Genomic DNA, 26335 nt, shown 5'->3' on the forward strand with positions numbered 1-26335 from the left:
TATACATGTCACACACCTCATACGAACACACATTCCCTGATACATGTCACATTCGTGTTCAGCTGCTATTGTGTCTGTCCAGCCCCGGCACGCACAGTTATCCCGCAGGAGAGAGATCGATTCGTTCCTTCAGCACCCTGGACAGCCGCCCATTTCCCTGACATCACGTTGGAATCACTGGGTAATCTCATTCTAATGCGCACGCCTGCTATTCTCGAAGCTGCGCAGAATGAGCAATGGACGGCTGTGGCTGGGTTGAGCGCATGCGCAGTTTATACAATCTCTGGGCGAACTCCCAACAAGCAGCAGGAAGGTGGCGACTGATAGCCGGCTGTGTGAACTAAGGTAGGGTGCCCCGGAAGACTTTTGGCTTAATGGGGTGGGGGGGTCAATGGACGTCCAGGCTGTGTCATATGTTAAGAGAACACGGGACCTTCTAATACTATCCATCCGATGTCGTATGTCTACGATTACTTGAATCTGTGTTCCATATAATTAATATAAGGGTATCTTAAAGGAATAGGTTGTAACCCCCCCCCCCAGAAAACACTCGGTGGAGTTTAGGATGTAAGGGCGCGGCCATCCGTTTTCTAGCGGAAGATCTGAGGGAGAGGTAACCCGGTTAGCAACGGTAACCTAGGCAACCCCATGTTTAAGACGAACTTGGGCTTACTCAGAGGTATAAGGTTCATTCAGATTAAATCTGAAAGGTGTGTTAAATAAATAGAGCACAAACCAACCAGATTTATTTATTACAAATAGAAAGTGTCCTGTTTTCATGATATGACATCATCCACATTCTCCCACATGCACTTATTCATTCATCTTATCGTTTTAAACATTCCTATACATAAAGGAGGCATTTAACAAAGTGCAGCAGGTCATAACCTAAAGGTGTAGATGTAATGTAAGGAAGTTTTACTTTACTGAGAGGGAGGTAGATACGTGGAAAAGCCTCCTAGCAGAAGTGGCACTTGCTAGTACAGTGAGGGAATGTAAACATGCGCGGAAATCTAAGACAAAACTTTTATATCAGAAGACTATGGGCAGACTAGATGGTTCGTATGTGTTCTCAGGATCGTCCTGCTTCACTAAGAAGCGGAAAAGGCCTTTGAGTGCTGCAAAGCTATGTATTGAAATCAGCCGTGTGTGAAATGCATTGGCCCACATATAAGCCCTTCCTAGCTGAACATGGACAGCTACATCTATAATCCTGTGTGTGGGGGGGGGGGGTTAGAAGCCTAGTGTCATTGTCTTGGTGGTGTTCTCTGGTCTGTAGATGTGCACTTATATGAATTACAGGTTACGGTGCAGAAGCATCCTTGCCACCCTCCAACACCATGGCCCAGTATGGAGCACAGAGAAGCCCGGCAAGCTGGGTCTCCCACATTACGGCAGCTGTCGTGTCTCAGCCAGGTTTGTAAAATGGTTTCGTTTTACTGCTTTTTTACTGACAGAATTCCAGAATATCTGGGTTTTTTTAAACAGCTAACACCGAGTTTTAGGAAATAAAACCAAATACTCTGGATCCAGAAATTAACAATATCCAATAATATATTTTCCTGTTTTGGTTTTATCTGTGATAGAAAACAGCCTAATGCTTTATATATATATATATCCAATCTATGGAACTGAAACACTAGCAATCATCCATTCTTCACTTACCCAACGCAGCCAGTTACATTAAGGCTGTTGATGTTAGGATGTTATTATGAGCCGGGGACGGGGGGAGGGTAGCACATCGACTAACCTTGATGACCACTCTCTGAGGACATTGATCAAGGAATGCTTTTCCCTTTTGTGATGTCTCTACAGACAGCTCCATAATACACAAAAACTGTATCTGCCTGAATGCGGCGTGAATAGCACAAACCATGCACTTTGTCCTCATAACATTGCACCCCCCCGTCTGCCTCCACTGAAAGCAGGAAGCATACTTAGGTACACTTCATTCGCCTGCTCGTAGCATTCCTCTTAAAGCCACCTTTAATTATCTATCTATCTAGAGATATGTATATACTGTGTATATATCTAGTACAGTTAGATCTACCTACTTTAATATGCAGAAGGTTTATGCTGCATTTTAAACGCCGTTGCTTTGCTTTCCAGCTGCGAGAGACCCAGCTGTGGTTGAACGGGCAAATTTGCTGAACATGGCAAAGCTCAGTATAAAAGGACTCATTGAATCAGCTTTGGGCTTTGGCCGTACCCTAGACACAGATTACCCTCCATTACAGCAGTTCTTTGTTGTTATGGAACATTGCCTCAAGCATGGCCTTAAAGGTATATACCATCTGTATTGGTGCGGGATTATGTGTTTAGCGCCTTAATATTTAATAAAAATGTGGCATCTTTTATGCATAAACATACGATGGGGTAATGTGTTTATATCATCATTTTGAGAAAGGATGTAAAAAAACTATAGAATATTGGTGGAGTTTTATAAGATTGAAAATTATTGTAATATTAATATGGTTTATGATGTTCTGGAATAGATCAGTAGCAGTTAGCTTTTTGTCATGTTCATAGCTATAGATTATATTTAATCTCCATTTCCATGTATAACCATCTGGTTACCAGATCTTAACCCCTTAAGGACAATGAGTTGTCCTTAAACCCATTAAAAACAATACATTGTGAGCAAGTACATGTACAGGCTTTGTAATGAAGGGGTTAAATTACTATTTATTTGCTTACATGAGGTTTCAGGAAATGTGGTCGAGCTTTTCCCAAGCTGAAACTTGCCAGTCTGCGAACATAGTGGGAATCTAGGACTGGCGTTTATTCACTAAAGGGAATTTAACCATTTATTATGAAGGGCCAACACTCACAAACTTCTTCTGTAAGAAGGGGTGAGCTGGCCCTGTATAATGATTAATTCAACGTATAAGGAGACTAAAGCATTCTCGGTGATTTATCTGTAAATACATTATACAGGGCCAGTCTAGCTTTCCCTGCAGTGGAAGCTAACTGGGGTTGGCCCTTCATAATGTATAGTGAAGTAGGGAACTCTTCTGCAAATTCTCCTATCAAGTTTTCCCCTTAGTGAATAAACCTCATATGTGTTTAGATAAGAGGCCATTACAAGTGGAATAAAGAAATGACTAGAATTTTATACATATATTTTTTCAGTGCGAAAATCATTTCTTAGTTGTAACAAAACAATATGGGGACCTCTGGAGATTGTGGAGAAATTGTGTCCTGAAGCAGAAGAAGTTGCTGCTAGTGTAAGAGACTTACCGGGACTAAGGTATATTTATATGCTGACAGTGGTATAGTTTAAAGAACAAATATGTTAATATATGATTTGTGTAAAATGTATGGAAAAAATTATATATTCTTTCATTTTACCAATGAAACAAAACTGTAGTGGCCTTTTGTCCATGATGTCCATAAAGTAGTGGGTCTTGAGGTATTTTTTGAAGGACCGAAGGCAGGGGGACACGCAGATAAGCCGGGGAAGGGCATTCCAGAGGATAGGGGCAGCCCTTGAGAAATCTTTTAAGTGTGTAAAATCAGAGCTAGAAATCAGAGAGGAGGACCGAAGGAGATCATTGGATGAGTGGAGAGACCGGTTAGGAGCGTATTTAGAGATGAGTGAGGAGAAGTAGAGAGGGGAACCGCTATTTAGGGCTTTGAAAGTAAAAGTCAGGACTTTTAAATGAATCCTGAAGCGCACAGGCAACCAGTGAAGAGACTGACAGAGGGGAGAGGTGTTAGTACAGCGATGGGATCGAGATAAATCTGGTAGCAGCGTTCATATAATCCTAAATAGAATTCTGCATTATTTTTACCCAAGTTTGGCTTTTGCATCCATAACAATGTACCTATGGCACTTCATATGCTACCAAATGGTAACTTCAGAGGATTCTTATCCAACTGCTAGCATTAGTACATACCTGACACTGTTATCATCTTGTTTCTTTGTAGAACACCACTTGGCCGTGCCAGAGCTTGGTTGAGATTGTCAATGATGCAGAAAAAGCTAGCAGATTATCTGCGTTGCCTAATTTTGCGCAGGGATCTCCTGAGGTTTGTAACTCAGTATTTCAGTGTTGTAAGTGATGTTTTTTTATATATATATATACAATAGAGGGCTTTAGCAAGAATCTCCAGAAGCATTTTGCTGTTTGCTGCAGGGAACCAGAATACAAAATATCAAACCAATGCTAATAAATAAAAGTTTGAATAAAAATGTATTACATGAATTAAATAAAAAAAAATTATACCAACTGTCTACCTTTAATTAGTTAACCAATATATATATTATAAAAACATTTGCTTTATTTACTTTACTCTATTTTTTTCAATAGTGAATTTTATGAAAATTATGCCGTAATGATGGAGGAAGAAGGCACGGTTATTGTTGGCCTCTTGGTTGGATTGAACGTCATTGATGCTAACCTTTGTGTGAAAGGAGAAGACTTGGATGCACAAGTACGTTTCTTTTGCTTTATGAGAGAAATATTGGCACTATAGAAAAGCCTAAGATGTATATGCTTGTTCTGTGCATTGAGACATCTTGTGCTGTAATAGCACATATATTTTAAGACCTCAAGAGTAGTCAACAGCTGTCCAGTTGGGGACAGTGGTGATGCTTTTGGATGCATTCTTGGAAATAGCACTCAAAATTGTGTATAATTATCAAAATTATACATTTATATTTTTAGGTTGGAGTAATTGATTTTTCCATATATCTTAAATCAGAAGAAGATGATATTTCCAAGGAAGGAAGGTAGATACTATTTTTCTTTTACATTTTGTTGCTGTGATTATATATTTAAATTAGAAAATAGTGTTTTTTTACAGTTTATCTTCCTAGTACTAATGCTGATGCAGATTCCTTTTATTTGAACAATAAAATGTTTACTATAGGTTGCGTACAGCATGAGTCTGAGTTAGATAAGAAGCAGGGGAGATAATAACAGAAAGAGACACCAAAAAAGAAAAACGCTTGCATTTACCGCACCAGCACAATATAGAATAATCGAACCGCTGACAAACTTTAGTAACACCCAGTTAATGTCCAATAATATTTTTCTGTTCTAGGAGTGTACAAATTTCTGCAATTTTGGACCAGAAGAACTACGTTGAAGAACTCAACAGACAACTGAAGTAAGTAGTAACTGTACCAATTGCATCCTTATTCTAAATCCATCATTAAATATTTGCGTAATGGATTAAAACAATAAAATCAGTACTTAAGATAAACTTTTATAAATTTGCAACATTACAATGTTAAATCACATTAGGGAAAAATAAATTGAATTCCATGGGTGGGATAAACATACTGCTTTTAGGAGGTTCTACCCTTATGTATTTTGTTTCTTGAACTAATAATGCCTTATTAGAACTGTTTAGTAGCTTCAATAGGTAATTTTGACCATATTGGTGATCTAGGTCTGTGCTGGAGCATGATAGATTGCTCACGATGTTTTAGCACTAAAATCGGTGGTTTTCCGGATGGTCATAATAAATAACTGACATTTTTTTTAGTATTTGGTTGCCTATTTTCTGTGTGCTTTCTAAATTGTTAAACCATTTACACTTGGGACGATAGAATGTCAGTGCCAAATTGTGTAAATCTATACATTGATATTATTGTATCTCTACACCATATTTTACTCATAGTGAAAGTGAAATCTGCTATCCCTGCCTGCCTCAATGTAACCTAAAATAATAATTGTCAATTCAGTTTAGCATGCACTACGCATCTAGATAACAGACATTTGGCTACTGTTTTGGCCTGGGAAGACGTGTTTTATTTTTATTTTTTTGTGTGCTATTTTATACTTTTATTTTAGCGCTACTGTGGGTGGTCTCCATACGCGAATTGATACCCTGGAAAAGTCCAACACAAAACTGATCGAGGAGGTACTGTCCTTTTTATGCTTTTTTATTCTTTTTTGTAAAAAAAAAAAAAAAAAGAAATTGTTAGTAAATACTTTAATATAAAGATCAACTGGGTCACCTTTGGTCCCTTTAGGGAGTCCCTTTACAGTGGTTGCACTCAAATTGCTGGCCACAATAAATCAATTACCGCCTGGGGAAAAAAATGGAAATGTAATCTAGTTTTTAGTTGGGAATTGTATTTAGAGTCTATTAATCAAAATGTCTTAAATCTGCTCCACTTTTTAGATTAATTTAATGCAATACAAATCTGCCCCGAGGGTTATTTGCTCCCTGGAATATTTTGGGAATACAAACTAGACCTGTACTTTTTGTATTTTGAATGATGAAATCCCTGCAGTTGTTTTGTTGCATGCTGACCATGTTTATAGATTACCGTATTTCCCCATGTATAAGACGCTCCCATGTATGTAATTTTGGGGCTCGAAATTTGAAAACATTTTTATTACATAAAGTTATTGAACTCAAGTTTTATTCATCATAAAATTCATCCTCATCACCCTCATCACTCCCATCTATTAACTGCCCCTAAATTAACCCTAAAGACCCCATCAACCATAACTGCCCCTAAATTAACCCTAAAGGCCCCATCAACCATGACTGCCCCTAAATAAACCCTAAACACCCCATTAACCATAACTGCCCCTAAATTAACCCTAAACACCCCATTAACCATAACTGCTCCTAAATTAACCCCCACCTCCCCTAACTTTCAGCAGCCCAAATATTAATTAGATGAGTTGCTGAGCAGTGTGGACGCTATAAGGAAGGGGGTGGGGCCAATCATCAGTGTGACTGCAGAGAGGGACTGGGAAGAAGAAAGCATTGGGGCCAATCATCAGTGTGACTGCAGGGAGGGACTGGGAAGAAGAAAGGGTTGGGGCCAATCATCAGAGTGACTGCAGGGAGGGACTGGGAAGAAGAAAGCATTGGGGCCAATCATCAGTGTGACTGCAGGGAGGGACTGGGAAGAAGAAAGGGTTGGGGCAAATCATCAGAGTGACTGCAGGGAGGGACTGGGAAGAAGAAAGCATTGGGGCCAATCATCAGTGTGACTGCAGGGAGGGACTGGGAAGAAGAAAGGGTTGGGGCCAATCATCAGAGTGACTGCAGGGAGGGACTGTAAGTAGTAACTGCAATCTACAACCACTGTATAAGACGCACCTAGTTTTTAGACCCCGCATTTTTTGAAAAAGGTGCGTCTTATACATGGGGAAATACAGTATATGCGTTTCTTCCTGAAATTCTTTGTATTTGTACTTATGTTCATATGCTTATTTCCGGATTGTATACTTTTAGTTGGCAATAGCGAAGAATAACATTATTAAACTTCAAGAGGAAAATCATCAGTTAAGGAATGAAAATGCATTGATTTTAATGAGGGCTCACCAACAACTGCAGGTATATACTTGAAATAAATTTGCAAAATTATCATATATTTATGTTTCACAAGTCAATCTGTGAAAGCGGCGCAAATAGATACTCTTAAAAGCACAAAACCTAAGGGATCGGTATATACGGGTCTAGGCTGGTAGGTCCAGAAGTAAGAAACCCTATGCAGGTACAGACGGCCCTGTTGGGCAATCAGGTTCCTCCATGGGCCAGTTCCGTGGGAGATCTGTAATCTGGCCCATTTACACTCTGGAGGACTGTAACCCTTTATTGTCTGCTTTACCACATGAGGAGGAGGATGGGATATAACGCTTAGCAAAGGGCATGACAAATGTGGAAATAATACCTGGGCCAGACCTAGGGTAGCACCAACGGGTGTATTAATCAGTGAAAGTGCATGTAAAGAAACTGTATTAAAGGAATCCTGTTTGAAAATAGAGCTAAATCATACATCGCTTAACATTTTATCAGATTCAGAAAAAATATACACAAAAAATCTTTAGCTTGACAGAATAATAAGATATGTGACTTTACATTTTTGAAGGCTACCAAAGCCAGCATTGAGGCAGAACAATTGTATAGACAATCAAGACTTGGCCCGGGTGAAATGTACACCGAAGCTTGTTCACAAGATCATGAAGAGTTGCAGATGCAGCACGTGAGTTCCCTATTGTGGTTGGCATGAAAAGGGATTGATACTATGTATTAGGCAGAACGAGGGCTTCGGTTAAATGCCTGGCTATATGTCAGTTGGATGAGTATGGATATACAGCTGGCTGTATATACAGGATATATACCCTCTGGCTCAGACACTTCCCCCTCTTCAGTGTTTTGGTCTTCACATATGATTGTGAAGGCTTTTCTTATGTGTTGGGTCAATCCATTTCGGCTTGCATTTGGCTTCAGGGTCAGGCACAACTCTTGCTATTGACAGTTCATCAATCACAATGATCCACATTCTGGCATTTATTTAACGGGGAGCAATTAGCAATGAGAAACCATGGGTTACTTGTGTTAATATTACTTAATAGTCCATTCAGTTATTCAGATTTATAATTTCCAGCTCTACCAAAGGCCTGGCTAGGATACTTCATGACGTTTTCCCATTTCCCAGGGCATTCTGTGAATATTGCTTTGGAATACTACTGTCTGCCAGAGTATTGTCGGGAGTTGTCTGGTAGACTCAGCATATGCCTCTATCACTAGAGGCTGTTTAAACCCATGCTGTGTCTTTGTAAAGCTATTTTCATACCTATCATGTATTTACATTAGTGTAACAATGAAAATAGAAATAATTTGGAATGTGGGATTTTTGTCTATTGACTAAACAGTGAGTGTTCGCACATAACAATCGACGGACATACACTCAACTGAAGGTGAGTTAAGTTGAAAAAGCCACTTGTGGATTCAGTAATCCTTTCTAATGAAAGTTGACATGCAAATATCACCTTTTAGGGGCCAACCAGCAACAATGATTGATGCCCCAGAGTTCTCATCTTCAGCCCAAGGAAAAGTGGCATAAAAATAAAATAGAAAGCTTGACGCTTATAAAAACTAACAGAGCTCACCACTTACCTGGTTGGATGGAGGTTAAAAACCAGACAAACACCAAAGGCATTTCTGTGCCCCCCATTCTTTGACCATTAGGATGGGGTTTTGGCAGCATTAACCCTTTGGAGGAGCACAAACCCCATTCTGTATCTCTCCCTCCTTTCCTATCCAATTGGATGGAGAGGGAGTGAGTTAAAAAAACCATCTCACCCTACCTACCTTAAGTGTGGGGGATGGGTTCAATCCAAGGCCCGTTTTGGGTACATCATTTTGTTTCACAATATATTGTTATTTTATTTTTTGGTTGGCCCTCAGGGTAAGGTAAGATAAAACAAAGAGCTAAAAAGATCATATTTCAGCAAAAAAAGGTATTTCAGTGGTTACTGGTGCTAAGGAGTACCTTGTCACTTCATTCTTTTATTGCGGACTGTGGGCTAATTACTTGAAGTGTAAAAGATGCTGTATTAGAGATAAGAGATAAGTTTTTTTTTGCTAATGATTGGGGGGAGATGAGTGTTACTGTTTCCTAAGTACTTTTTTGGCAATGTTTAATTTACCTGTTTGTTCTCTTTTACAGGGTGCAGAAAGCGAACTTGAACCTTTGGAAATGCAACATGAAATTGAACTTGCAATGAAGTTGCTAGAGAAAGACATTCACGAGAAACAAGATACCCTCTTTGGATTGAAAGAACAACTAGAAGAAGTAAAGGCAATAAAACATGAGATGTACCAAAAAATGCAGGTATCAGAGCCGACACAGTGTAAATGAGATCTCCCCAACCGTCCATTAAGTAAGGTGCCTGATCTGCCCCCGGTTTTGAAACTGAGGGTCTGTCTTCCCCCCAGACCCATCGCCTCAGGCCTTGGCCAGTACCAGAATGCACTAAATGTACACAGTGATTGATACTTCATTCAAGCGGATACATTATCAGAATATTATATAGGTAGATGATCAGCTCTATTAAAGTACAAACAAAAAGTGTATTTAAAGCCAAGGAAAAATCATAGCGGCAAGGTTAGGCAACACCTTTACTGCTCGGACCGTCTCAGTCAGTTAATTCTGGTCTTGTCATACCCCTTGAATATATGCATTGTATTAAGCGCTGCGTAAAGGCGCTATATAAATAAAAGATACTAATAGTAATAATATTCTATGTCCTTACAACCTGACTTGTTAGCAGTCCAGAATACTACAGCATATTGCCATTCTGGAATCTGTTTCTAAGGTTTATAATGCACTCAGTATATCTTAATTATTAATTTCTAATTTTTAATCCAGATTCAGCTGTTTCAAACAGATATAGTTATATTCCGTTATAACAGTACTATTTAATTTACGAATGTAATGTAAAATATTTGCATTTCATTATTTTTTTTCTTTCTGGAAGCGTTCTGAAGAAGACATCAAAGGAAGTAATGTTATCGATAGATTGGGAGAAAAACACAGTCAGCTGACTGCCAGAACCCATCTGGGACACAGGTAGGTTTTTAGACGTAGGAAATTATTAGATTATTACTTTGCTGCTAAGGGGGTTTCCTGAAGTTTAGCTGATCCAGCTGTCCTTAGAAGAATATTTTCTAGAGTCCATTATCAGTAAATAAAAGGATGACAAGACCTGCTTTACATTTTAAATCAGAATACTGCGCAGCATTTGGGTGAGAAGTTGGCAGAGATTCTTGTAACCTGCCAAACAAATATTTCAGTGTGGATTTCAGGTATTGGAAGGGGCACACATATACCCTCCATGTCTATGTGTCACTTTAGGTCACTTCTATACTGCGCTTCAAAATGCATTCTAGAGATTAGTTGAGGATTTTCTGAGATGTGTGCGGAATCTCATTTAATCAAGTGGGATTAAAAATAATAATATTAATATTAATAAATAATAATAAAAATAAGAGTGGTATTATATGTTGTGTAAGAGGTTTTTTTTTTTTTTTAAAGAATCTAGAACTTATCATTTGGTTGCATCATTAAACATATTGACCTGAACATTCAGCTGTGTTAAATAACAATGACATTTTTCTTTCCCCCTCTTTTTTTGTTAATTTACCCTTTTTTGTGTTTTCCTTTCGTGATTTGTTTACTTCACCAATACAGTGATAAAGATCTGATGTATAAGACTAGAAGCATTACTATGTCCTATATAAAGGGTGCTGGAACAGACCCTGCCCCACAATATAAACTGATTAAAGATATATCTTTCTAACATTATTTATCTATATACAGTACAATTTACGAGCACAGGTGATATCTAGTTTGCAACTAAATTGGCATCGAAATAAATACGAAATCTCATGATTTTTCCTAAACATAATAAAAAGCACATATATTATTCACGGATGTTAGGTACTTATATATATGCCATATAATTAACGGCAAATTTAAACAATTTAAGTTGTATATTTCCAGGTGGTAGTAAAAGGTATTTTTCAAACTCTACGTAGTTTTCTTTTTTTATATTCTTTTTCCTTTGCCCATTGTACGTATGTCCTTTGTTTTTTTTTTCTTTCTTTTTTTTGTTATTTTTTCCAAGATTGGTTTACTTTTATGGCAGATTACAAAAGACGTCTTACGAAACAGAGACGTGAGAAGAGAAAATGAAGAGCTGGTGGCTTCTGAAAATGGAAATTGACGATGAACCGTAAGCCGATTCCTATTATGATGGTAACAAAGAGCTTTGGGACAGTTGTGTTTTAATTTTTGTGTTTTTCTGTTTAGCATTCATGCCATGTTAAAAGAAGATTTATTTATCAGATATGATACCTTTGATTAGGCCTATATAGAAAAAGATGTTTTGGGACCTCAAATGTTTCTTCTTCCGATGGAATGCCGGACCAAGTAGTGGAGAGTCTTTAATACACACTAATAAAGATATATATTGATGATCAAAGTTTTCCTTTCCTTCCAAGTAAAGCGTTATTTCTGGAAGAAGTACTAAACTCTGAATGGCTTGGCACTTTAGGTTAAACTAGGTACAGACTCCTTCGGTCCTCCTATGTATGACTGATAATAAACAAAACCACCACCCATGAACGGGAAATGGTACTTCATCCACCTTAACTTCATGTTTTTTGAATTTATGATTATTCTTAACCATTAAGCTGCATTTAGGGCAAACAGAGTGGTTCAGCCAGGCTGAAAAGCTGAGATGGCCTTAAAGGAAATTGTTATAGTTTCCATCTGCCATTAAATAGTCCCTTTTAAACCAAGCACCTTCAGTTGAAGTTGGGTAGTTGAAGGTCCCATCAAATCAATCCTGAGAACTCAGCTGTCAAAGTATTGTCTTTAGCAGCTGGATATCCTGGTTTACAGAATACCCTGTGACATATCTTGGAAATTATCACCTCTTGGTCCTTAGCCGATAGACCTACATAGCGTAATAAAAATATACTCAAATTCTACGTATGTATCTTGAAATATAGTCACAGAGTAAAGGCTAGATGAATCGAGACACATACACTACCGGTTTACAAATTATTTTTAAAAGGGTGATTTCCAAAAGCTTCCTAAATTGCAGCACAAGTATCTCCAATACGAGTTCAACAAAGCTAGAGTAGCTAAACCATTGCTGATTGCTGATACCGTTAGGCAGCGGTACATCCTACAAGTTATCGCTGCGAGTGTGCTGTTTAGTGTATTTGGGAGTATTTAAAGGCGGTGGTGACTGTTTCCCTTTAAGCCCTTAAGGACTGGGCTGTTCTTTCACGGCCAAGGCAGTTTTAACATCTTTTGCTTGTGTTTAGCTGTAATTTTCTTTTTTCTTTCATTAACCGTACCCACAAGTTATATATAAGGTTTTTTTCCCCAAGAAGGGCTTTCCTTTTTTCGGATACCATTTTTTTGATCATATCTAATTTACTATTTTAAAAAAATAATAAACTAAGGTGAAAAAAAATAAAAAAAAACCTCATTTGAAAAATCTCATCTACAAAAGCTAAAAACCCGCTTAATAGATTCTGTTTCTCCCGAGTTTAGAAATACCCAATGGGTTTTTTTGTTGTTGTTTGTTATAGGGCAATAAGTACAAGTAGCATTTTGCTATTTCAAAACCATTTTTCTTATCTGGTCATTCAGCTCCATGTGATATTTGGGACATTGTAAAGACTGGCCAATTCAATTTACACCCAAGCCATATATTTTTAAAGACATTCCAAATGCTATTTTAACACTTTCCATACACTAATTCTACTACCAGCCTTTGTCAAACTTTGTGGTAGTTATTGTAATTCAGGTATAAATGTGAAGCTCCTGGTGTATGTCACTGTCAAACACTCCAATATGTGTTCAGCAACATCTGCTGTGTACAGCGATACTCCCAATGCATGGATTTGCCAGGTTGTTTTGGGAGGTAAGATGCCAGATGGGGGAAGTGCGCATTTTTCTTCAACTTGGAGCTGACATCAGGTCCTTCTTTCCCCATGTCCTATTTGGGACACTGTTGCTGGCTAGTTTAATTCACAATAGTATTTAAAATAGCGGTGTTTAAACTCATTACATGCGCTAATGTCAGTTGGTGGTAGTCATGTTTTGTGTGTTTTGTTCAGCAACAACCCCTGAGTACAGTGATACTACCCAGTCAGCACCTATACCCTTTTTAGAACATATTGGAACACGACCAATTCACTTTAACCCATCAAACCATAAAAAAAAAAAATTTTTAAAATAAAAACTAGACACTCAGTGGGTATTTTATCTTTCCATGCCAGGATTTCTCAGACAACAGTGCTAATTTTAGCACTTGCAATCTAAGTTAAACGTTTAACACATTTTATTGGAACTGTATGGTTCCTCTGCTGGTGACTTCACTGCATAATTGTTTTTAAACGTTACCAAACTTTTATTTAAAACTATTTTAAATGTTATATTTTACTAACCACGTCTGGGTCTGGAAAATCTTGCAGGAGGCAAAATCTCTTGCAGAGATGGAAAAACAGGTAATGACAGATGACATGTCTGGCATGTCATTGATCGTTAGACTTAGATTGGCAATTACTGCCAACTTAGCTAGTCATTCTTTTCCCAACAGTGAGTTTAAAACCTAGGCCATCAGAGTACCATGGAGACTGTGGTGAAAACCACTGCTTACTAAGAGACTTAATTTTAAACATGAAGCTGACCCTTCTGGTGTCTGTCACCATTATGAGGTGACCACTTTGACATGGTGCAACATGTATAAATGTGAAAAATAGACCTTTACATACCTCTGAAGCCTATTTTGTCACACACCAAAGAGACAGGTATTCCTGACTATGACCAGATGCAACAGCAAAGTTTCTTTAGTTAAAGCCCACCCAGGAAGAGGGCCACTGTTCGCTGGGGAGAGTTTTGGATAATATGGACTAAAGTGGGTAAGATAATGAAGTAGGGTAGGTAAACTAACTAAACCTTACTTCTGGAAGTTTCATCTACCATATCAGATGTTACCAAGATACATGAATTGTTGGGGGGCGTACGAGGAATCACGATATAAGCACCTAACATGTCATAGGCCCATAATTGAACTGAAGCATGCAGTAACCCATTACATTGAGAAGAGTGATGTGTACACAGTGGCTGGCTATATAATAAATAGCCAGATTTAAGCATTTTATGATAAAGTCTTCACTTAAATAAAAAGCACCACTAGTAGTTCATGCCAAATTTCATTTTGTAGAGCAAATCTGTACAAGTTTTCTAAAAGTGAACATGTAAAAAAAAAAAAAAAAATCTGTACAAAATACTTTGTCCAGTAGGTTATGTTGTGTTATAATTTTCAGTTAAGAATGCCAGTCACAACATCGATATAATTTTTGATAACGCAATTACATAGTGTAGATATTTTTTTTTAACCATGTGTGGTATGATTGAGTGACACACTTGGTTTGAAAGCCAGAACAAATATTGGCAACAAAAGAGAAATAAAAAAAGTTGGTAACTTCATTAAAACTGCAAACCCCACATCCTTTGTGGAACAGCCTCAGGCATGAATAAGGGAGGGGGGTTCATCTTCATGTGACAGTCACAGAGTTTCTGAAAAAGAAACTGAAACTTAATCCGAGTCAGAAAAAATAAATAAATAAAAAAAAGTCCCCTACTAAAGCTGCATGCTCTCCGCACAAGCCTGTCCCTTAGCTTAGTTTATAGGCATAAAGAGAGACATATTTGGATAATAAAAAATTTATTCAAAGTCAACTTTTGCATTTGAACAAATTAAAGCCTACAGGTAACAATGCTCACTGTACTTTGCTCACTAAAAATTTAAGAACATTTTTCTCAAGTCCATACAAACAGCTCAACACAAAAAGATTAACTAAGAAACTGAATTCTTCGATTTTCTCTAGTCAAATGAAATCTTTACTAGTACATTCCACGCCATCCAGCTGCACTCATGCTATCGTGCTGCCCATAGTAGCCCCCACTGTTTCCAGTATTGCCCCTACCTGCAAAGAAAAGCATATTTCATGATGCTTTGATCAGACAGTCACACAGAACTTCTGGAGTTCTGAACAGGTCTCATTTAAACACCTGAGCTGACTGCACCCACAACCCATGCCATAACTCCTAAGATACACTATCGTTCTCTAAAGCAAACCTAGCAAATTACAGTTTTATACTTACCATAGCCACCTAAACCATCAGGATTTGCATAACAACCACTGTAGTTGCCGGTCATGCCCATTCTACCAACCGCACCATAGCCAGTGTTATCTGTGGACAAAAAAAAAATGCATATTTTGTTAGTAACAACAACTGCGGATTGGCTGTAATATAAACACTACAGGGCATGACACTTACCCAGTGCTTCCCTGCTGTAACACCCCATTCCTGTCCCACCGCCTGCCGTTGAATTGAGGAACAATTCAATATATCTATGTTCTGAAAAATAAATCAAACACCGATTTAAACCACACACACTACAATAAATTTAAGTACTTGTAATTATGAAATGGAGCATTGATGCTAGAACTTACGCATGTTATTTTTGTCTTTAGACATAGCTGCTACTGCGTCCTCATGCGTTGCAAATTCTACATCAGCTTCTCCTGTCGCTCTTCCGTCTGCTCCAATGTCTATGTGAACTCTGATTGGAGCCAGTGGGGAGAAGAACTGCGTAAAAAAAAGTTAATTTAAGAGCCATGTTTAAGCCTCTGTTATATATATTAAAAAATTGCACGTTCTAGTAAATGCGTCGTACCATGTGAGAAAACATCTATATAGCACATTTAATGAAGATTTCAGATACCTACATTAACAATGTCACTTTCTGTGGCACGGAAGGGTAGTCCTCTCATATGAACAAAGTGCCCACTATGAAACCCTGTAGTTGCATCACCAGCACTGTAAGCTTGCGGAATACCTAGGATATTAAACAAAAATGCGTAACCCTACATTTGCACAAGACATTTCCACATCGTTAACTTTTGAGGAAGTACCTCAGATTAGAACAAAAGAAAGGTTGAGGCGATAACACTTACCTCTACTCTCTCTGAGTCTATCGTCAAAACCATCTGTGCCATAGCCATAGTTGTTATAACCACCAAAATCATCAAAACCACCGTAACCTGAAAGAAATACAGGTCACATAGGTGAGCATTTTAGAAACCATTAACACTTTTTCATCTTTACAGATTATATTCACGAGAGCTGTATTTTAAGGTCATCTGCATTTGTAGTTTGATACAGACACATCTATGCAATTCAGAACACTTTACACCAAGTGCAAGTATTCCTTCATGGGCACAGAGAAAGCGAGGCCTTAATTATTACATTTTACAAGCAATATGCAGTATTGTATTTTTCTTACAACATGTATACATACCACCACCATATCCACCACCTCCTCCACGCATACGATCGTAAATATTGCCACGTCCAGCACCATAGTACGCTCCGCGGCCTCCCATTGGTCTGTCATAAGGTCCAGGACGCTGACCCATTACTCTCCTTGGAGGATCATAAGATGTGCGGATTTCGCTTCGGCTACTTTTAAAGATCTCAATATATCTACATGAAAGTTTCAAAGGGAGACTGTCAGGAACTATGCGTAATACAAAAATCATAAAAAAGTCTTATTTACACGCTTTACAGAAAAAGACAGTACAAATTATATTATGCAGTTTTAACAATTTGAAGAAAGAAAATAAAAAAGCAATCCCCAAAGAAAGCATTCGAAGACAAAGTAAATTCCACATTGCATTGTTTTCGTTGACCAGGAAACAGGCAGTTTAAAAACATACCCTCCACCCACCAATATGGAGCCCAAAAATAAAAGACAGAATCACCATCCCAGTCTGTCCATCCCCACCTGTGCCCTATTCTTTCCTTGTGTTTCCCCAGAGCATTTTCTGCTATCTCCTTTGAAGCAAACTGCACGAAGGCCTCCCCTGTGCTTCTCCCCTGGTAGTCGACCGTCAATGTTATCCCATTTGGCACGATTCTCAACCCTTTAACCCAAGGACAAATAACCCCATCAGGGGAACAGTGTTAAAGGCTGAAACATTCCCAACTCATCAATACTGACAACTTTAAAGATTCCCATCACCTACTAGCTGGAACAAAGAATAAATTTAATAACTTCACCCGCCACCCCACAACTTCCCCACATTTAAAACATTCACTACTTTAACTACATTCTCAATACTAGATCCACATATTTCAGGCCCCAATCCCACTTGCATTTATAAAACAAACAGCCTACTAATCATGAAAAGAAATGGCATTGGCATGTTGTATACATAAGTAGGACAGAAATTTTGAGCCTAAATATACCTGAGAAGAACTGTACAATTTCTTCCTTGCTGCACCCAAATGGCAGCCCCCGAAGCCGCACAGTTCCGTCAGAGGCGCTATCAACATCGCCTGCACTGTTGTGTTTTAAAACCCACTCCATTTCTGTGTTGTTTGACTTGAATACTGCAAAACACCGTCAAATTGTTCATATTAACATATGAAGTATAAGGAAGTTAAAAATGCTACACAGCACGAAGCGACAAGTTACCTTCAATGTATCTGTGTCCCATGTATTTTCTGTCTTTCTCCAAAGCTTTTTTGAGATCATCTTCGGACTCCAACATAATAAAGGCCTCACCGCTGGGCCTTCCTTCTTTGGAAGTGGTGAAATGAATACCACCAACGCCCTCAACAATGGTGCATTCTACAGTTTTAAAAGGAGATTTGCAGACAAAAGATTTAAATACAAATATTTCAAACAAGGATCGGTACTGCGTGAATTAAAAAAAAAAGATTAAATACTTCTATAATGCACTGCAGCTTCAAAACCTATATAAATTACAAAGATTCCCAACATCCTCTGGAAGGAGGAATCCAATAGCTGCACTGCAGTATGTTTGCTTAGTCTCTACAAAACACCCAATATTTTAACACTTGCAATTATATGAATCCAGCAAAAAAAAAAAAAAAAGAAAACAAAAAAAAACACTGCAGTAAAGTTTTTCAGGTAAAACTTACCTGAAAAAAACTCGAGAACTTCCTCTCGTGTGCAAGACCAAGGTAAGCCGCGAACCCTTACAATGTATTCATCAGACATTCTTTTAGTTCTGTGAAGGGAAAAGGTAAACACTCATCCATCTTATTATCAGGAGCAGATAAAACCCCAAACAAACGACAGACAAAACATGTAAAGGATCAGTAAAGAGTTTGTATACTGTATATGAAATTGGGGTGTACTAATAAGATATATCCTGTCCTATCGCTGCTGCAAACACTCAACGCAAGAAAACATTTATAATCCCCAATAATATCAGGGTAAAAAGGGGGGTCAGGGTTCAACGTTGTAAAAGTACCCCTATCACATGACACATGGTTTAACCCTGCTGATCACCTTTCAAAAACTAATTAAAAAAACTTTTTAAATGAAGTCAGCCTTTATAGCGGCTACTTTGTTCCAATGGCCTGTCCAGCTCAGGGTAGTGTGGGCAAAACACACCAAGAGGTGGCAGATAGAGGACTCGCCCTCATGGAAACGGATGCCATCTACATTTTCTTCTGGTTCGCAATTCCCCCGTTACTTGTTGCCAAGGCTACCTTGGCAATCACAACAATGTATTTTGCCAAGTAATATGGCTTTTTAAATACGGCTGAGGCAATATACAGATGCGGTAAACGTAACAAGGCGGAATGCTTCCAAATCATATCAACCGCCAAAACGGGAGGGGTATAAATGCACCGGGCACGCAGTCCAACAAACCTGTTACAATTCTACGTTACGGTGTTTGAACGCGCCCGGACTAAATGCATTTCCGACCGCACTGCATGCACAGCTCGCAGGGTGAGCTGCTATTCCTCCTTTCGAACCGATTTAAAGCTCAGGTTTAACAAAAGGTATACGTTCTAGAGCTAAACGTTGGGGAAACACACAAGGCTTAACACCTGCAGCGCGTAGACTCTGCTCCACGGCATGCCTGGTCGGGGTTATACACACCGAAGCGACCCACCTACAAGCTGATTAAGGCCGACGTACCTAAACAGGGCCTAAAAGATACCGCGCATTGAGTGAAGCGTTTCGCCGGGCCTAATAAGTACAATTAGGCCAGAAGCTCATACAAAATGGCGACTGAAGCATACGCCACCAGGCCGCAAAATACAGGCGGTTTTGCCGCTCTCTGACTAAAACACGTATCGCCAGCAGCTCCGCGAATATCCCGGTCGCTTCGCTCTGCCGCGGGGCTCTACTTACCTGGATTTCGGACACACAGTACGGGTAAGGTGTTAAAGACTGAGCGTTTAGCGGCGACTCCTTTCATACACAACTCGTGGGTTCCAACGCATGCGACGTGATGGCGTCACTGCAGCGTAGCGGCAAAGGTGCTTTGGAACCTCGGGATACGATGCCAGGGCGGGAACGCCAGAGAGGAAGTGACGTATGCCTAAGGGACAATTTTCGCAAGTTCCTGTTTTCTTCATGTTTGTTACTGGCTGTGAAGGGATTCCTGACCATGTAATGGTTTTAGTAACTCATGATAACAATAATCACTACTGAACAAATCCATAGCAATGTAAGGCGTTCATATATAAAAATTGTATTAACATAAATAGTATTGCGTGTAAATTTGGTAATTGGAAATACCATTTCCCCATTTATTTTTCACATTGATTTTACACATCGATTAGATGCGGCGCTTGAATGGGTTACTGGCTGCTGCCATTTTACTAGCGGGCAACACCAAGCAATATCCAGGCGCGGGAATTGAGAGCAAATAATTCACACCCAGTCATTGTAGCCTGCGTAACATCTTAACAGGATATCACATGGAGAGATGGTAATTAAAGGGATAGTTTAATGTCCCTGAAAGCCATACCAAAGAAGAATGCATATACTTGCAAGTACTTTGAGTACAATTTGCAATCTTCAAAGGTTAAAAAAAATACAACCACTTAACTTGGGGAAAAGCTGCAGCTCCCTGTCTCCTCGGTTGTCAGACAATTCTCGCCACTGATTGGCTGCAAAATCCCCCCACGTATTTCCATGTGGGGGCACCATGTCAATTAAAAGGACCTCTCAGCCATCACATGCATTAATGTGTATATGATGCCTCGAGTGTCCTTTTAAGCTTCGTACAGAGCATCTAACATAGAAACAACGAGAAAGCGGATGCAATTGACTTACTGTTCCTTAAAGTAACCATACTGATTTGAACATATAAATGTCCTTCGATTTTAGGCTACAAAATATAAATTGAAAGCAAGTATGTCCAGTAAGAATGACATGCCACGGACAATGTATAGTTGTTTTCAGACCAATACTGTATATAGGCTATTTATCTATAACCTAAAAGAAAAAAAAGTTTTGTCTTTATTTGAACTACTTTCCTAATAAAATATATATGATAAGCCAATCGCAGAGTCACTTGATTATTGTCAATAAGCCTATATTTATTCATACATAATAAAAAGCATTGCAGAGTCGTTACTAAGTTGAATATCATTCACTGAAACAAGTGCAGTTCCAGAAGCCGTCTTTCACCGCTTCTCTAGTTTCTTGAACTTCGCCTCTGTAGGAGAAATGAAAATTATTAGGAAAAATTCAAATTTTCTATTATACCATACAATACAAAAATAGCTACAGGTAATGTACCCACCTAACCGCTTCGAATAAGCATCTAGTTTGTATGCCGCGTTTTCCAGTGAAGCAACTTGTTCTTCGATCTGATTTATTTGTTCCAGATACGGCTGGAGACTTGCATCTGTAAAATAGTCAACACGTTTATGTGTGCTGTAAACAAATAACATTCCAAAGATGGAATATATCTGACAAATTTCATTATTAACCACATTTTATTGAATTTTGAAATAATTTAGGAATACTTTAGGTCATGTTCATGATGTCATTGGCTTCAGAACCAACCTTGTATGGGATATGTAGCATGCTATACGATGATCTAGGTCATATACATTAATCTAGGTCTCCATGAGAAAAATACTGTTAAGATGGGCGTTAAAGAAGCAGTAAATATTAGCTTCCTTTATAAACAGCAATTCTGATGCAGCAGGTCTTTTCACCATAGCAACCTGTTATTTTTTTCTGATGATTAGACCATTGCTTTTGTTACTGTAGAGACAGACTGTTCATGAAACTTTGCAACGGAATTACCCTCTATTAATACACCCCGCATCATCTCTATCTTATCCGTATCCTTTACATGTTCAGTCATTCCGACTTTGAAGCTGGAAGGGCTAATGGACTAGAAATTGAAATATTTAGCAATCTATATTTTGTTTTTGACACTCTTTAACAATCAGAGCCAAAACTACAAAAGGTCTCATATTAACAAAAATGTTCATTTAAAAAAAAAACAAAGGAAAAAAGCCTTTGGTTAATATACATTTGTATACGTTTGAGTCTCAAATATCATATTGGTCAATCTATTTTACAATAACCTTAGAAAAGGTGTAGAAGGAGTATATAGCCAGGTTTGTAAACCAACGGTGAAATACTTTTGACTTCCATCAGTTTTCAGAAATTGCTTTTGCTTCTAGTATACTCACATTTTTTGTTCAAATCCTTGAGATTTCGACTAATATTTGCTGCAATGTCTTTCATTTCCATGTACTTCAAAGAGGTTAATTTGTTCATATTTTCCAAGAGTTTGTAGTCTTCACTGGTGGCTGGAAAAATAAATATTATACATGTTGGACTTTGTGTGCTATCTTTATGACAGGTATCTAGCTTTTGTATAAATAATGCAGCAAAGTTACAGAATGTTTAATTTCACCAAATTTTCAATGTTTTATTAATCACAGCTACCACCTGACCATAGTGGTGTTAATATTCAAATTAAGTATTGATGACCATTAGCACGTGTCTGGTCTAATTGTTTAATCATAACCTAACTGTATGCCAACAAAATCCCAGACTTTGGGTAAAAATTCCTAAAAGAATTGATGCTGTTTTGAAAAGGGTGATTGATTGATTTAGATTTGTCTTCTGTTTACGTTGCATTTGTATTTTTTCACGCCTGCCTAAAACTATCGCACCGTACATCATGATTAGCGAGGCAAAATTTTACACAATTGAGGAATTATTTCTTGGAATGGGTAGGGAATCAAATGGCAACTGGCAAGATATTTCTCTCCACCTAATGTATCGGTTTGTCTTCGTCTGTCAATTCTTGTCTTGTCATACCCCTTGAATATATGAATTGTAAGAAGAGCTGCGTAAATTGTTGGCGCTATATAAATAAAAGATAATAATAATAATATTTCTTTTCGTGATTTGCCTACACAAGTGTTACATTCAGCATAATAGGAACTGCACCTTTAAAGAAATACAGGTGTTAGTTTCCATTACAGCAAAAGATCACCACAGCGTTCTAAAACACAATCATTAAAACACATTGCTTTTAACCACCAGATGTTTTGTTCTGGTTTATATCATGCTGGGGGTTGTTGTTGATGGCTTTACAAATCTGGTCTCGTCATGATAGCAAGTAATGAAACCACCTTGCTGATTGGACCAATATATTAGTTGTTATGGCGATAACACAACATCCCAAACTCTGCCCCCAAATCCCTTTGTACACATATGCTGTTTTGTTAAAAAGGCGAGCTTTTCCTGCAAGAGAACTTGAGATTTGAATGAATACCTGAAATGCGGTATGTAAACTACCAGATTGCAATGCCTCGTACATGGCAAAGGACACATTCTATTCAAAAACAGGATCTGATTAACATCACTAAACCCCAAGTCGATACAACCTCTTTCAGAGTTAACACCACCAGAAAAGACGCAAGTTAATTAACATGTACTTCCAAACATAGCTGTCTCGGTTATTGTATTGATTTGATTACAGTAAACAGTTAAAAACTTGTCTTATCATTTGCATATAAATGAAAAATTAACTTATATGTTTAATTTTTCTGGATTTACATCTTCTGACGCAATCCCCTGGTAACAATTGCTTACAACACCTTCGCAAATACAACTATAATGTAAGTAGATGTAAATACTGTAGACCATTAGATTCCAGGTGGGCTCCAGCAGGGGAACCCTGATTTACACAGATCTAGACCGTACACAGAAGACTTGTTAGGATTCCCTAAGCAATATAATGAAATCAAGTACATCCATCCATTCCAGTTCCTAAAATTATGTCCAAAGGTGTAAGAAAGGTTATACTCACTTATGAGTTCTCCTGTGAGATAACAGGACATTTTACTGAACATGTCTCTACATAGCTCATTGATATCCGCTTCTGGTGGTTCGACAGCTTCTTCTGCTGTTTCAACTGTTGCGTCTTCTAAAATTGACAATGTAAACACGCCTTTTGATTAATTCAGTGGCATTTACATATAAGACACTAAATGGTGTACGAACATATAGCCTAATCAACCTATGAATGCATTTGGTTTCATGGCAATAGAATCTGAAGTTGGGTAATATCATGTTATACTATGGTTACCACAAGATATGTTCCTTTAATACGCATTAAATTGACCAAACTATTGTAGAAACCTTTTTGATGTCACAGAGTTCTGGAAATATTTAACTGAAAATGTTCCCAGTTAGACTTTTTTTTGCTTTCCTCAGTACAAGAATGAGTAAAGAGTAAAACAAAAATCCAAGGAAGAGATAAAATCATATTCATGCAAAGCATTCTTTGTTTATATGGGACCTTGATAATAAACATGGCTGGTGCTAAATACAAGAGGAAAGCAAATTGGACAGGAAAACAAAACTGTGTGTGTACTATTGTAACACTGAAGAAGACCGTAATGACAATGAAGTCATAAACAACATTTTAAACAGTGATTGGCAAGTGAATGAAGAACCAAGTGGTTATGAGCTACAAGAAATCTTAATGGACTTTAGTGGCGTGATAAAATATATTATTATAACACATATTTAATTTTGTTCCATTAATAAAATTAATTCTGCTCTCAGTCTATATGCCTATACACAAGGTTAGGCCAAAAAGTTAAGCAACATGGGGAGGGGGCATTAGGCTAAAGACAGAAAAGAACAAATACTCAAAATTGTGAACAGGACAACTTTGCAGCATCACATTAATATGTCCTTCCTCATTAATACTGTACTGGAAAGGATCTGTTACGATGGCTAAACAAAATCTTAAACAACAAATAGAACATCTGTTCTTATTTCACAATGGTTGTCTTTCTGGTGGTAGATTGATGGCATTAACCAGAAACGCGCTAACCTTGAGATGCAGCAGGCTGAGATGTAGTAGGAAGGGCTGGTTGCTCATCTGAAGGTGGTTTCTCTGGTCCACCTATTTCAGCCATAGTTCCAAGCGATGCCAGGAGGCGCTCCGTTGGTCTGATAATGATAATCTGGGAATAAGTTAATGTAACTGTTACAATGAATTGAAAATAATAATAAAAAAAACAAACAACTTTCATTTCAACTTTTGGTGTCCCTGTGTCACAGTTAAATTAAAAAAAAACCCTCCTGTATATGAATTTGAATAGATATACAACATGTCACTTTGTCAAGAGCGGCTTTGTTAGGGGGACTTATTTACGACGTTTGATTTGAAAGGATGTGATGTCATTATTTACTGATTTGGCGCCATCATAATTCAGTATGTTGTACACTGGGGTAAAGAGGACATAACAAGTAGTGTATATCATAAAAATCTGGACTTACAGAAACAAAAGGTATGGAGGGCCTCGGTCAAAGAGTGTAATTTTTTTTCACAGGTCTGTTCCAAAAATTGACCTCTATAAAATCCCTCAAAGTCTTCTTGAGCTAAGCTGTACTTCTCAGCAGAGCTGCTTTGCTTCAGTCCTTCAGTCAAGCTGGTGAAACATTAGCCTAGTGTACCACGGCCACTGAAGGATACGCTTGGAGCGCATATGAACTGGGGGCGTAGACGTTTACATACAATACATATTTCCGGTAAACGGAGAATAAAAAGATTGGATTTAACATTAGTGGATCATTTATTAATTCTCAGAATCCATTACATTAGTCATGACATAGAATGAAAAGCTTCCATACATTAGTCATGACATAGAATGAAAAGCTTCCATACATTAGTCATGACATAGAATGAAAAGCTTCCATACATTAGTCATGACATAGAATGAAAAGCTTCCATACATTAGTCATGACATGCTTAACTCAGTAGGACCCCAGATCTGCTGTCCTGGGTCTTAGAACCACAGAATATGACATCTGGTCTGCCTTATTCAGTGGCAGGGACACTCATATTAAAGCCAATGTGTTAAAAGGCGCAGATATCATTAAATGAGAGCAGAGAATATAGGAATCTGCGCATGGACCGTAATTAATGTAAAAAAAAACAGAGCCAAGGAGAAATATTACACGTTTCCGCATAGTACACGCTCCACAGAAGAAATAAACATATATATACCGGCTATTTATCTCACCTGACAGAGGTTACTTCCGTGTTTACATCCCCACTTCAAAACCACGAGCCCCTAGTACCGTATCACATGACCAGTCGCATATTTTACGTCACATCATCTCTCGACGCTTACCACAGCGTATGGAAGATGTGGCGGCCATCTTTGTATCTGTCAGAGGTGCTAGACTTTCGCAAAGTCAAGTATGGCGGCCGTCCACACAGTTTACCCCGTTGGAAACATATAGTATATGACTGTTGAGCTTTATGGTTTGCAATGAGAAGCTGGGCTTAATTACCGCCTGAGTAATGCAACCCACCATCTGAAATAAGGCAGCGTATACCGAGGTGACCCGCTTCCAGTACTGTCACTTTAAGATCAGCTGTGCCGGGTCAGTGCCCCATAAGGACACAGAATACCGCTGGCCTCGTCATTTCCTGTCTATCGCTATTGCAGGCTCCGGGTAAGACATGTGCATGATCTGAAATGGCTTATAGGTTTTATTTATGAATGAATAAATACACTGTCTGTGACAGAAACAAGTTATTGTGCCGATAGGAAGCCGTTATGCGTGTACTGTACGTTACAGGGGCTACGGGTATGTGCCTTCATTTGCATACATAGCTTATGTCATAGGCAGAGGTAGATATGAAT

At 38.3% G+C, this 26335-nt stretch overlaps 3 protein-coding genes across 4 annotated transcripts; 1 reads left to right on the forward strand and 2 right to left on the reverse strand.

Moving 5' to 3' along the window:
* Positions 1–250: 250 nt before the first annotated feature.
* RUFY2 (RUN and FYVE domain containing 2) lies at positions 251–11296 on the forward strand. Its single transcript, XM_053451063.1, has 14 exons — positions 251–345; positions 1303–1416; positions 2110–2283; positions 3133–3250; positions 3931–4032; positions 4314–4437; positions 4671–4735; positions 5050–5115; positions 5805–5874; positions 7210–7311; positions 7847–7960; positions 9431–9595; positions 10242–10333; positions 10955–11296. The coding sequence occupies exons 2-14, from the start codon at positions 1341–1343 to the stop codon at positions 11061–11063; spliced, it is 1377 nt and encodes a 458-aa protein (XP_053307038.1). The 5' UTR covers positions 251–345; positions 1303–1340; the 3' UTR covers positions 11064–11296.
* A 3187-nt stretch (positions 11297–14483) lies between these two features.
* On the reverse strand, positions 14484–19666 carry HNRNPH3 (heterogeneous nuclear ribonucleoprotein H3). 2 transcript variants are annotated; one of them, XM_053451065.1, is made up of 12 exons: positions 19533–19666; positions 18305–18393; positions 17835–17990; positions 17606–17749; positions 17142–17280; positions 16656–16840; positions 16312–16398; positions 16084–16193; positions 15808–15943; positions 15632–15712; positions 15455–15544; positions 14484–14866 (listed from the first exon to the last, which is right to left on the reverse strand). In XM_053451065.1, exons 2-12 carry the CDS (start codon positions 18381–18383, stop codon positions 14856–14858), a joined length of 1218 nt encoding a protein of 405 aa, XP_053307040.1. In that variant the 5' UTR covers positions 18384–18393; positions 19533–19666; the 3' UTR covers positions 14484–14855. The 2 variants fall into 2 exon arrangements, with proteins under 2 accessions (XP_053307040.1, XP_053307039.1); XM_053451064.1 differs by lacking the exon at positions 14484–14866 and adding an exon at positions 14998–15276.
* A 1026-nt stretch (positions 19667–20692) lies between these two features.
* Positions 20693–25847, reverse strand: BLOC1S2 (biogenesis of lysosomal organelles complex 1 subunit 2). Its single transcript, XM_053451069.1, has 6 exons — positions 25706–25847; positions 24511–24643; positions 23476–23592; positions 21842–21961; positions 20935–21039; positions 20693–20847 (listed from the first exon to the last, which is right to left on the reverse strand). The coding sequence occupies exons 2-6, from the start codon at positions 24593–24595 to the stop codon at positions 20816–20818; spliced, it is 459 nt and encodes a 152-aa protein (XP_053307044.1). The 5' UTR covers positions 24596–24643; positions 25706–25847; the 3' UTR covers positions 20693–20815.
* Positions 25848–26335: the final 488 nt, after the last annotated feature.

Source organism: Spea bombifrons, chromosome 11 (genome assembly GCF_027358695.1).
Source record: "Spea bombifrons isolate aSpeBom1 chromosome 11, aSpeBom1.2.pri, whole genome shotgun sequence".
NCBI classification, from domain to species: Eukaryota; Metazoa; Chordata; class Amphibia; order Anura; family Pelobatidae; genus Spea; species Spea bombifrons.